The following is a 14,177-nucleotide window of genomic DNA, read 5'->3' as shown; positions in this document are numbered from 1 at the left end:
ATTCATATTTCATCTCAAAATGCATAAATCATACTTTTCCCCATTTTTTTTTTTTTTTGCATTTTTACATCCCAGTTCTTATTTTTACTCTTTCTCCTTCATAGCTTCATCCAAGAGATCTAAGATCATCCTGCTCTTGTTCCTTCCTGTTTTTGCTTCACCATCTTCCTCTTCTTCACTTTTAACCCAACATACTTTTTTCTGTTTTATGGTGAAATCTCTTCTACTGTTATCCCTTTCTTTCACTGTTTTTCTTTGCGTTGAATAATTTCTGTCACTTTTTTCCTCACCTAAATTGACCATTTCACTTTCTTCCTGAATATTATTTTCTACGTATTGTCTTTCTTTCTCCCAATTTATTTTTCATATACACTTTATTTATTTTATTTACATTTGTTGACTGGGAGTGTCCGGCTGGACGTAGGTCTATTTTCAGTGGAGGCCCAGGGAGAAAAGCTCCACAGTTAAAATAAACAGACAGTAGTTACATTGGATTACATAGCGATTAACAATTTAACATAGCAATTACTTACAACATATTTACAGATGAAGAACATAGTACATCAGTAGACAACTAGAATCTTTATCTGTGAAGTACATAACAGACATTAACAAATGTTACAATAAGAAGTTCCTGCTGTATAATAAGTACTAGGTTTATGAGGGTCTGAGCTTGCTATAATCAAGGTAGTTAGTGGAGTTGAAAGAAAGGTAGTGGTTGGATGGGGTGGGTGATATTAGAGTGGGAGTTGCAAGGACATAGGACTCTTTCTTTTTCCATTACTGGACATTCAAAAAAAATGCCCAGACTAATTACATTTCCTACAAAAATGATTTACAGTTCCTAGAAGTATGGCCTTGCTTCCCATGTTGCACACATCATTTTGCACATTCCTGAACCAAATGTTTTCATCTGTACAAAAGAAGCAGGCCTTCAGTTGGCCCCAGTACTCAAGAGTTGCTCTTTTCCTATTTATTACGATATTATTTGAAATGTCTTACAATTTCCAATCATGCACATCCAGTGCAACCTACACTTCATATCCCATATCCTTACATTTCTTTTATAATACAGTATATGTATGTCATGCATTTCTTCACATTTTGCCAGAAAAAGTTTTAAGTTTAAATTCCTTCATTTTAAAGTTCTATATTACAGTCTTCCTTCTCTTTTAATTACATTCCAAAGTTCTGAAAAATAGCATATTTTCAAGGTGATATTTTATTTCTCTTTTATATTTCACTCATAAGCTCTTTGGTATCTAAAAGTTTCAAATGTTAATTCACAGACATTCTTTGACCCCAAATCTGTCAAATCTCTTACGTTGCAAAGTCATTTTTAGCACTAAATTGCCCATAATGTCATACTTCTCAGTGGTAACTTTGGCTTTACATCTTCTTACCGTTATCTTTTTTTTCCTGAAGCTCCTGCCCTTCTGATCCTGTCAAACATATCTCTTCACTTTGCATACTGCTTCTTGGTCCCTAACATACAGCACTTGCATCTGCTATTTTTTGCCTCATTTCTGACATCCACAGTGCCCAGCTGCAGGAACTTCCTTAAAACTAATACCTCCATCAACCAAATGTGCCTCTGTGCCTTCAGATTCTGTAATCTGATTCTCTAGCATGTTATCAACTTCATTATCTGACAGCTCTTATAACAATTAATTCATCACAGCTATCCAGCTCACTTCCTCTTTCTTCATCTGGTTTTCTTTCTTTCATTAAATTCTCCAAAACCTCTGTATCCAGACCTCTGTTCTCCAACCCCATAACCAGGTTTTCGTCTCTCTTTGATATTCAATAACATTTAGTCTTACTTCCATCCTAAAAATTTTCCATGCACTAGTGACAGTCCTCTGGTGCCACCTAGTACTCAAAAAGAGTATGGAAAGTTCCCAGATGCCCTAGTAAAATTTCCCTTAGTGGTATAAATACTACCTTGTGTCTCACCTGGTAAGAGTCCACTAGCATAACAGTCGATAAGGGATCTATAAATAAAATACAATTAAAGCTTTAAATGTGAAAGTTTTACATGTTAACATTAAGCTACATACACATTGCTTGCCGTTTCTGAATTACAATTTAAATGCAGCCTCTTGTAAATAGTTTACTAATATGTTGTACATGTGCTCTCCAGGCCTCAAGTGAAAATTAGTTATACCCCAACAGACTATGCTCTTTAGCAAATAAATATTCACATATCCATTCCCACAGGATGCCATTCAGCCTCACAGAGCTTTTTTATCTTGTTTTAGACATTCCAGCAAATAGTTTTTCCTTTATAAGAAATGAGCCTTCAGCATCTTAATATTTAGAGAAATTTCTTTGTTGCTATTATTGTTCTTTGAGCTGAAGTTATCTGAATACTTTATACTATTACATGTATATCTGTGATGGAGAAATTTAACTGAAATTTAGAATACCTTGGAATCACTGCATTCAATCAAAAATAGTTTCATCAGATAAATCTCATATCAACACAGAGTTTTGAAAACAGTATTTGTCTTGATGGGCAAGCCACATGAAACTTAAAGTAGTTAGCTCTGACATCACTGACACTTAGAACAATGGTAAACCTTGACTACACTGACCTCATAGGAGGAAAGTATGAGTTTAAAATGTATACATCAAAATATCAGGCTATTACAATTCTGACAATATTACATTTCCAAGCTTTGCCCTCATAACCCAGCTTTACAGTAGGTTATATGTCTATGTGATGTTAATCATAAGCTTTTTTGTTAATTGACTCTGATCTTTAATTAGCCTGCATTACAACTAGAGATTGCTTTTTCATTATCTTATAGGTTTGCTAACAGAACTGAGTTTTTAGTGTACTGCTTGTGTATTTTCTTCATATTGTTAAATATTCATCAATGTATTAATGTAATAAATCAAGAAATAAAACTGAGGTCTGCGCAATTCCTTTTTTTAAATAATTCCATTCTGTCAGTTATGTACAGATCTTGCAATAAAATTAAAGTATATTTAACTGCTGGGGGCTCTGCCATGCATGAAGACAAAGCTTTTGTAAGAACTTTCTGTTTTTACTCTGAGGAAAGTGGTAACAAATGCAAGCATACAGAATTCATGCACATCTATGTAGGGGAATAACATTCAAAAGAAAATGAAAAGCATGATACGTGACAAAGAAAACAACTCTAATGAAACTTTTCTAGTGATATTTATTTGATGAACTAATAGAAGACACACATTCAAATAAATATACATATATCCAGAGTATTTATATATTTTTTCTAGGTTTTTTGCTAAATTCACCTGATTTGTGTGTCTTTCATTTATTCATATTTCCATTTCTTAGGAGAGAAACATTCCATCATGATGGCAGAGATTTTGTTACAGTTATTAGATTTGACAAAAGGACATTTATACATGTCATAAATTAATAAATACGTGTATAACATAATTAGAGTCGCAGATCAAAGGCATTCTGGAAACATCTTGTATTTGTTACTAAATGGGCAGTGTATGCAAACATCTAGAAATATTTGTTAGTTACCATAAGAGAAACAAATAATTAGCTAAGACAAAACTAAGACAGCAAAGTAGAGTTAATACAGAATGTTGTACAGTCCATTGCTATAGTCCCAGGCAGAAAAACATACTCAAAATATCATATTAATTTAAATTTCATCATAAAAATTGATACACTTAAATAAAATGTAAAAGCAGCATACTGTCTTATTTAATTGCATCACTTTTCCCTACCATATATCCCCTGGTGTTCAGTTCTGGCCTCACTATTATGATGTAACACTTAGGTAAGAATATACAGCCCAGCATTCCAGTACTAGAAGCCAAGATGGCAAAAATTTCCACAGCCACCACGTACTTCCCCCTGGTGCTCAGGTATGCAGGAATAAATGACAGCCACACACTGACAAAAACAAGCATGCTAAAGGTAATGTATTTGGCCTCATTGAAGCTGCCAGGTAAGTTCCTGGCTAGGAAGGCAACCACAAAGGAAATAATGGCTAGTGAGCCCAAGTAACCCAGCATGCTCCAAAATGCAATCACTGAGCCTTCATTGCACTCACTTATAATACTTCCATCTTCCAATGTCTTGTTGTAATATGGAAATGGGGCAGACATGAACAGCCAAACAAAACATATGATTACTTGAACTGATATTCCAAAGATGACAACAGTGTTGGAAACCTTTGGTCCAACCCAGTTCCTTAACCTGCTGCCAGGTTTTGTGGCATTAAAGGCAATCACTACAGTGACTGTTTTGGCTAAAACACATGATACACAAAGAGAAAATATCAAACCAAATATCGCTTGACGGAACATGCAGGTCAGTTTTGTAGGTTGACCAATGAAAAGCAGGGAGCAGAGGAAGCAGAGTGTAAGAGCTATTAATAGAAGGTAGCTAAGCTCACAGTTGTTTGCTTTGACTATTGGAGTGTCCTTGAATTTTAGAAAAATGCAGAGAATTGAAATTGTCATAAAGCTGAAGACACCACTGCAAAAAGACAGTGAACCTCCAAAAAGGTCTTCATAGGAAAGATATTCCAGATGTTTTGGAATACACTTGTTTCGTTTGTCATTTGACCAATAATCCTCTGAACATTTCATGCAGTTCACAGCATCTGTGGAAAAAAAAATATTTTACATTTAGTACTGCTGGAGTACTTATTAACACAATCATTGGCTATGTATGGCATAGGCAAAATATATTATGTGTGGCATATTAGTTGTTGAGTATTGTTGCTAACTATTATTTTTAGGCATCAGAGAAGATGACATATGCAGTACTTTAAACAGAAAGGAATAATCTTCAAAGGCAGTAATTCATTTCACTCTGATGCAGTGGGCATGTGTTGAGAGATGTTGGATTATAATTGTAAAGCATGAATCTATCAGAAATACAACTGAAACATCTTTCATGTTACATATTTTATGCAGTATTAAGTGTCTAAACCTAGGTGAAAGTATTAAAGAATTATTAAAAGAAAACAAACCACAGTGCATTTTGCAGCCCTACTACCATATGATTAAAAGCAAATTTCAGATATCTGTGCACTTCTTCAGTTAACATTAGATGACTGTGGTTGTCAATAAGATATTCTTAACTTGCAACTGGACTAATTTTAAGACATGGAATCCAATGATATAATATGATAATTTAGCAAAGACAGTGGCTATAATGGTTCCTGATGATCAGCATATTATGCATGGCACTAATATGCTGGGTTTTCCTAATGTGTCTTTTTGTGATGCACAGTCCTGCATACCTCCAAAAACTGACATCTCATTACAGGAGACTTTGCATGACTACGAACTTTGCATGACTATGAACAAGTTCACACACTTCCCACAGCACAATCACAGACACAGAAAGAGACACACATGCGGCTATATTCTGACATTGTCACATACTCTGATTTGAACAAGCTTGCCTAGTATACAATCTGAACTAAATGGATTTGTGTACTAGGTAAATTATCTGTAAATCTCACAGTGCTGCAACAGAATCAATCTACCCTGCAACCTCGCACTGGTGTATTCAAAAAATGAATGAATGAATGAATGGAAAACTCATTATTACTTCAAAAACCAAGATGTTTAATGGACTACAGCATAAGCCATCAACTTCATATTTCTCAAACATGCTCTTTAGATGTATGCCATATTAGATGGTGACTATACTTAAACTACAGCATTCTAAAAAGGCACATTTTATGCAAATAGGATGAAGGAGTTGAGAGCCATGTAATAATTCAAAATAATGTGTTCAATTCAAAATGTGAGAAACTTATACATTTTCTAAACACACACACACAGGGATATGGACACACACACACATGTGAGTGCATATGTTTAGATACAGAACTGTAACTAGGTTGGGACAATTTCAGCTGCCAATCCAGGCACAACCTTTTAGAGGTGCAATCTGCATGTGCCAATATGCAGAAAAGGAATTCATTTTTGAAGACAAGAAAATATTGCAGCTTCAAAAATCTAATGCTGTTACTACATTTGTGCTTATGAGTAGGAGAACTGTTCTTAAACAAATTTTGTTTGCTTCTCATATTAAGGGAGTTCACCAGTATCAGAAACTGTACAAGGTCCCAGACAAGCTAGTTATATATTTGCATACAGAGCCTAGTAGGATAAAGCACACTGTTGTAATTGATCCTGGGTTTGTGACTTCACAGGGCTGATATTTTTTCCTCCAAGAGGGTCTCACCCATACAAACGAATGGCTCCAGAAACATGGCCTCAAACTGAATTCCAAAAAATGCATCATCATCCCCTTTGGAGAGAGTGATGTCCCCACATATTATCATATTAATAACAATGTTCTAAGTACATAATCAGTAGTGAGGGATTTGGGCACCAAGGTTGATAGTAGCCTGACTTTTGACCACCATGTTACTTCCGTTGTATGGAAAGCTTTCTACATGGCCCAGCTCATAAGTAAGGATATCTCATCCAAGGATAAAGAGGTCATAACATCCCTGTATTCTTCCCTTATAAGGCCAATTATTGAGTACAACGCCCCCTTCGGCATGTACCTCACAAAGCACATGCAGCAGCTAGAGAGATCACAGATGTTCCTCACCAGGAAGTCCAGGGCCTCAAACATCTACTCTACATGGATAGGCTAAAAGCCCTGTCCCTCTACACATTTTCATACAGACTCCTCAGAGGTGACCTCTATCTGGCATACAAAGCAGTCTCAGACCCTGCCTTGATGGGACTGCTGCATATCCGCAAGCCAAGCTGCACTCGAGTAACCTGTACATGAGACCTCTACCTGGTCTGTGATATCAATAAGACTTGCTGGTGGGACAGATTTGTGCCTCAGACACTCCCCATCTATAGAATAGACGCCCTCTCCAAGTCAGGCTGAGTACCTCATTATCCCTTTTTAAGCGCAACCTGGATAAATGGATGGGAAACAGAAAATACACCCCTAGGATTTTACTTGTGTCCCTGCTGGACAGGGGCTTTAGATGCTGACTTGTCTAAACATGGGCAAAACTCTTGGCTAGGCTTATAAGGGCCTCAAGGCCAATAGCCTCATAACTTCCTATGATCCAATGATCCTATGTATATTTCAACAGACAGTGATAGATAGATAGATAGATAGATAGATAGATAGATAGATAGATAGATAGATAGATAGATAGATAGATAGATAGACAAATAAAAATTAAAACATCTTTGAAGTTGTAGCACTTCAGAGGCAAGTCATATAATATCATGCACTTATCCTAGACTCACAACACTGCTAAGGAATAAGTGTGAATAAATAAGCTGCTTGTGCATTTGATGCACTGACATTTAAGGTTATGAGCATCCAATAAATTAGCTCACCTAAATGATAAAATCATTTCCAATAAATACCTGTAATGTATCCTGTTTTTTGACAAGATTTTAGCTAAAAGCACTTAATTATATCACATGTTGCTGCACTATTCTACCTCCTTCCATTTAATGACCTTCACGGTCAAGTTATTTTAAGTATACTTCTTATCATTGGTTGTTTCTGTCATTATCCAAGTAGAAAATCTAAACATTACAAGAATTATTAACTAATATAAGCTGAAATAATTAGGGAGTAAGAAATAACACTGAGCATCACTTTGGGCCAGCAATTACCTTTGAGCTTCACAGCACCTGATTCTCCAGTTCATTTCTGGAAAGTGTACATTCTGTGCAGAAACTGCTTGCTGGGCTTGTAGCCACATGCATTCATGCCAAAGTATTATGTTTCATTAAACATCCAAAACATGATGATAGGTGACTGGGCAGTTTTCTCTTTTCTTTTATGTGTGCTTGTATAGTCCCTGTAACACACTGATATGCTAATAAATTCTGTTTTTAGCCTGAGAATCAATACTTGCTATGCCAGTCTCCAGTTTTACTGCAGCTCTGAAATGGATTTAGTAAGTCTCAGAAGTAACACTGTTCAGTAATGTAGTTATCCTCAAAAAAATAAGTTTAACTCTCACTACGGCAAAAACACTCTTGCTAAATTTGATAGGGCGCTCCAGACACTGATCAAATCAAACAAAGCCAGATATGAGGTAAAACAGCCATTGGAGCAAAGGATAACCACAAAGCCTTCTTTATCTATGCTAGAAACGTCAGAAAGCAGTTGCCAGTATTGCGCATAGCTAATAGTTAATGGCATCACATATTCAGGCCATGGGAACATAGTCAATTTAGTGGCATACAAGTTCAACTCAAACTTTAGCTCTACTCCTATATTCTCACAGCATATATCTGCATTTACACCCCCTCAAATCTCACAAGAACAAATCCACAAGGCACCATCCAAGGCTAAGAACACTACTACTATGGTAAGGGATAACATACAGGGCTACCAACTAGCCAGCCTGAAGCAGGACTTGTCAGACCCCTTACAGAGGCTGTTCAATATTCATCTCCAAAGAGGCTTTGTGCCAGATGAATGAAGGAAAGCAACAGTCACCCTCTTTCTACAAAGCTCAATAGAACTGAGTAAATACAGAGCCATAAATCTAACAGGTCTCATCTCTAAGGCTATGGAAATGATCATTACTGAAGTAATAAATAAAGCAATAGGTAACATACACATTTTTGACTCAAAAAGTTTCAGAATTGTCAAGAGCAAATCCTGCCTATTTATCCTGGCTGACTTCTTCACAGAAGTTAATGAAGCAATGGATAAAGGCAAACCAGTATACACCACATATCTTGAACTTTGCAAAGATGTTTGACACCATTCCACACTCGGGTATCATAGATAAACTCTCTCAACTAAATATTAAATTCCTGTGTAACTCATTGGTTAGCTAACTGGCTCACAAACAGAACCCAGGAAATTAGGAAAGATGGCTCTACATCTGCTAAAAGATCTATCAGTAGAAGTGTATACCCCAGGGTTCAGTCCTTGAGTTATTGCTCTTTGGCAATTACTTCTTATGGGTCAATCCAAATCCTAAGGATTTATGGTTAAAAAGGTTTGCAGATGTCTGTAAACTTGATCCCATCATTCATTTCTTCCATCCATCTTCAACCCGTTTCCCATTTTGCACATGGGGTTGGGGTATCACTTCAACAGTGAACAATCATCTCAAGCCAAGGTTTACACCACCAGGTGGCTAGCCCTGCCATGGTAGCTCATTCATATCACTTACTTGCACAAACACTCACACCTACAGCCAATTTAGTGTCCAATCCACCTACTGCATGTTGGTGGAATGTGAGCAGAAACCAGATCACCTGGAGGAAACCCACATGACTGCAGGGAGGACATGCCGACTCTGCACAGAAGGCACCCCAGCTGAGAATTGAACTGGAGATCCTCTTGTTGTGAGGTGACAATGCTAACTGCTGCACCACCCTATACTTTTTTTCTCAAGGAAAAAGGCAGAATTTTAAAACTATGACTTCATGTATGAAAGAAATTAATAGTTATGTGTATGTGACTTTGTTGTTTATCCCCTTAATAACAGGTTATCTCTGCATGTAAAAGGAGGTGCTACTGTGTTGCTGCAATAAGTAAATTCAGTCTATAATTATAGCATTTTGCTCAGATCAGCCCTGGAAGCAAGAATGTAATGCAGCCAGTCAGTTCTACTTCTGGGTTTTATATACATCAACATGTTTTGGGCATTAAGTACATTGCATGCTACTGTGCAACATGACTACAAGTGACTGAGATTTGCAGTTTTAAGTCAATGGACTATGAAACACTGTAAAACTCCACTGCCAATCATGAGTGGACAGGTGATCCGCTGTGGCGACCCCTAACCGGGAAAAAGCCGAAAGAAGAAGTCGATGGACTATGAAGCAGCTGGATTTTAGACTAGAAAATTGTCTGTGTGTTTACACCAGACTATTAAAGTGATGACAAAGTTAAACAATAGTGGAGATTCTGTGTGGGAAAGAATATAACTATATTACTTTTGACAGAATTTCATTTACTTGATCACAGTAAAACACTGGAGGTATACTTAAAAGCAGTAATAATTTGTAAGGGGTGACAAGTCTGTGTATAAAACCAACTAACCTACTTTTCCTTGATTAAGGTTTTATGGTGGCGCATATGCATGAAGCAGATTGAATAATTTAGTATGAGCAAAGCCATTTTTTTACTTGATCCCAAACAAATACTGGAGGTACAGTGAGCACACACACACACACACACACACACACACACACACACACACACACTTGTGTACATATCTGTAGGATTTATCTTACATGTGAAAATAATTACCTTACTGTCATTTGAACACAGGTAAACCATCATGGATGAATGAAAAAGGATATATGAAAATTTAGATGTATGAAACAAGATAAATACATTACTGTGGTCAGACCTTTTCACACAACTCAGTCAAACAGCAGATATTTACCTAATCAAAAGACTATAATATTAAAAAAAGTGTTAATCTCTGTGTGAAACAACTGAGCGGCTGTCATGTGATCATGGTTAAACATTTATCGTTCCTTAGATTGTACATTAATCTTGTAGCTATAGAGATAAGAGCAAATACTAATCTAAGCTGTAATATTTGTTAAAAATACATATTTCACATAGATATTTGCATTGTACTATAGTGGAGTATAAGACTGGATACTTGCATAGGGTGTTGCTGGCTTATAAACAGTACTTGCTTAACTAAATATTATATAACAAACTTCAAAAGACTCTGTGCTCACCTTCCTGGAGTCTGCATAAACACAATTCATGTATTTTTGTACATGTGCAAAATCAAGTATAAACTTAAAACTTCTATGCCACATCATATGAAGACTGTCCCAGGTAAAATTACTGGAGTAAAGTACTTGCAGTTCAAAATCTCATTTCAAAGAATCATTTAAAAGTACATACAATTAAACTGATGTCTGATTTTCTCTACTCTGCTCCAAAAAGTTAATTGTTTGCATATCTCTTCTACTGCAACAGAGGTGGTGACCATAGCTCTCAACCTCTTAGAGCTAGAAATCTGAACAAAGCCATAAATAATGGTGGGACAAAGGCCCAAAAATAGGAGCAATTTTTAAATATCGCTCTTACAAACTTACAAAGTAGACAGAATAACAAGTTTTGCATTAGTATGCATTTTCTGGAGGGTATGAAGTCTGAAACTCAAACACCTGTCATTATTTTCTGTCTTAAATCTTCAATGATTTGCCAATGATTTCCTAAAAAAACACAATTTTGTAAAATAGTGGAATAAAAATATGTGGCAAAATTTGAACATTCTGCAAAAATCTGTACAGTTGAGGGGTATTGTGGTGGCTAACTTTCAGTCCTGTGTAAAGTAGGGCAGTATCCCTGAGGTTATTGCAGAAACTATAATTTGTATAATACTTTGAGAGATAATGCCTTCATTTCACATTTTTTTTGCTTTCATTTGTAAACACTTATGCTCCAGTTTTCTTTGAACACTGTCACCTAATATTGTTCTCAATCTCCACGTCAGATTCTTCTTGAATATTGTATTTGCTCTACCATTTTCCCACACCATTCCCATTAGTTTAGTTTGTCTTTTCTGAATATCATTTGGTAGTGTTTTAATTTATTTGCAATGTGATTTTCATCTCATTATTTGATAATTAATTTACACAAGATGCCTACTAAAAAGCTATTTTCCCACCTTACATTACCATTTAGGGCAGTAAAAGTGAAAGGAAAGCATCATTATTATAAGCTTTCTCTTTCCTCACATGTCCTAAGGTGGGTTGACTTAGATTTCCATATTTGCTGCTTTCACTTTCATATGTATAGTTATAATCAAGAAAGAATCAAAGTGACATCAGGCTAAACTCTAGTTTCTGTCCTTAACCCTTGAGGTGCTTGCATGCATTTTCTATGACAAAACAAACTAACAAACAAACAAACAAAAAACTCCTATTCTGGTATACTTCGCTGGTTCGGAACCTTTTGGTTTGTTTTTTTCATTACACTACCTGTGCCTAACCATGTGTAGGGAGTGTACTATGTGCATCTGGCATAGGCAGCCCTGCAGCACCACCCTCAATACTGGGGCACACACATGCCAGTCAGGAGGGGGGGGGTCACATACCCAATAACAGTCACAGCCAGCAGGACAGGTGTAGACAAACACAAACAAATGCTGTACTATGGCCTCTGAATGAGGGCTATGGGTAACCAACCCCCCAGGCCTACACGGACAGACTACAGCAGGCCAGGTAGTGGAAAGTCAGTTGTGATGGCTAGGAAGTCAGAAACTAATGTGTATGTAATCAAAAGATAAGAACAATAGTACACCGGTATGGCTTAGCCAGCACAATAGGTAAGACTACTGACTGAAATGGTCTACAGGACATACCAGTACAGTCCTAGCAAATGTGTATAAGTGTCAGATGTGCCCCTCCCACCCCACATAGAAATATAGTAACAGTCAGGTGCACCCCCCCCAATCCTGTGTAGAAACATAGAAATAGTCAGGTGTTCCCCCCGCTATGCAGACATGTTGCAACAGTCAATGCCAAATTATTGATGGATACCTTGCAGACACAGCATGCTACCTGTCGGTGTACAACACAGAGGTCAGCAGTGCAGTACAAACCACCGGACATGATCCACACATGCAAAACAGATGGCCTTGCTGGGCATGCTCATACACTTAGAGAAATGAGGGCAATGTCAGTCATCAACATACTGAAAGGTCATATTGGGCATGCTCACACACAAACACATGAAGGCCATGTATGCAAACACCAGTGAACCAGACACATCCGGAGGGTGCAATTGTTAGTGCAGACACATGTCAGTATGCACCACTCATGCCTTGCACACACAGTGGATAGGAATACAGACATATATGTAAGGACAAAACACCATAATAAGCCAAAGGTAGATGGATATAGATGTGTGGAAGAGGGTGACCGTGACAAGGAGCCATCCACACCTGTCCCACCCAGCACACAGCCAAAGGTCTCCAAACACATCAGGTGCAGATGTCACTCACTGCAGTTACTAGCAACCAGTACCTGTCAGAACCACAGACTATGTGGTCCACGTGCCAGCTGTGCAACATAACTGTACAAGGATGTAGTCATCTAGTAGCCGTATACACATATCTGTGACATATGACCCCCTGTGTGGCCACATGTGGCATGTCACCCCTACATGAATGGGTTATGAGCCATGCATACACTGCTCACCCCATAGTGCTACCCTGACAAGCCTGCTGAGGGCATCCAATGTGAAATACAACTTTGGGAGAGTTGTAGCCCAGTAATCTCTGTGGCACGTCCCATAACTGTGTACTGCTGTAGTAGAATAAACTAGGTAGGTAGGAGTTCTAACTCCAGACATGTCAAGTGTGTGTCAGTGTTTGTGTGCGTTTCTGTCTCTCACTGACTGTGTTGAGAGCAATGACTTTTAAGCTACTCACACCCCTTACAATTCACATACCCAACTTTGGCAAGTCTGCTGATGTCACCCACCTAGAAATACACCCCTGGGAAGGCCGTAGTCCAGTAATCTCCGTAGTGCATGTTATAATTGTGTACTGCTGTAGTGTGATAATGTTGTTAGATAGGAGGTCAGGTCAAACCCCAGATGTGGCAACTATGCTTGTGTGAGTCTGTCTGTCACTGACTGTGTAGACAGCTATGCCTTTTAAGCCGCTCACACCCCTTACAATTCACATACCCAACTTTGGCAAGGCTGCTAATGTCACCCACCTAGAAATACACCTCTGGGAAGGCTGTAGCCCAGTATTCTCTGTAGCGCTTACCGTAACTGAGTACCATTGTAGTGTAATAAACTAGTTAGGTAGGAGATCCAACCCCAAACCTGGCAACTTGTGTGTTTTTGTACATGTCTGATGTAGAGAGAGCAATGCTTTTTAGTCTACTCACACCTCTTACAATTCACATACCCACCTTTGGCAAGGCTGCTGATGTCATGCACCTAGAAATAAACCTCTGGCACAATTTAGCCCAATAATCTCTGTAGCTTGTCCTGTAACAGCATATGGTCATAGTGTGATAAAGGAGTTAGGTGGGAGTTCTAACTTCAAACCTGTCAACTATGTGTATGCGTGCATGTCTGACTGTGTAGAGAACAATGCTTTTAGGTTACTCACACCCCTTACATTTCACATACCAAACTTTGGCAAGGCTGCTGATGTCACCTACCTAGAAATACATCTCTGGGAAAGCTGTAG

The 14,177-nt window shown here is 37.7% G+C and overlaps 1 protein-coding gene across 1 annotated transcript in view; it reads right to left on the bottom strand.

Annotated features, from left to right (window-relative positions):
• Window positions 1–1,389: 1,389 nt before the first annotated feature.
• Window positions 1,390–14,177, bottom strand: part of LOC122805991 (extracellular calcium-sensing receptor-like) — a 362,606-nt gene continuing 349,818 nt past the window's right edge. Inside the window, exons 9-10 of the mRNA XM_044076232.1 lie at window positions 3,736–4,619; window positions 1,390–1,428 (exon numbers count right to left, since the gene is read on the bottom strand). Of these exons, the coding sequence (XP_043932167.1) occupies window positions 1,390–1,428; window positions 3,736–4,619 (923 nt within the window). The remainder of the gene's footprint in view (window positions 1,429–3,735; window positions 4,620–14,177) is intronic.

This window comes from Protopterus annectens, chromosome 7.part0 (genome assembly GCF_019279795.1).
Source record: "Protopterus annectens isolate FY-2018-M chromosome 7.part0, PAN1.0, whole genome shotgun sequence".
NCBI classification, from domain to species: Eukaryota; Metazoa; Chordata; order Ceratodontiformes; family Protopteridae; genus Protopterus; species Protopterus annectens.
Note: the sequence above shows the minus strand (reverse complement) of the source record. Positions and strands in the feature narration are given on the sequence as shown.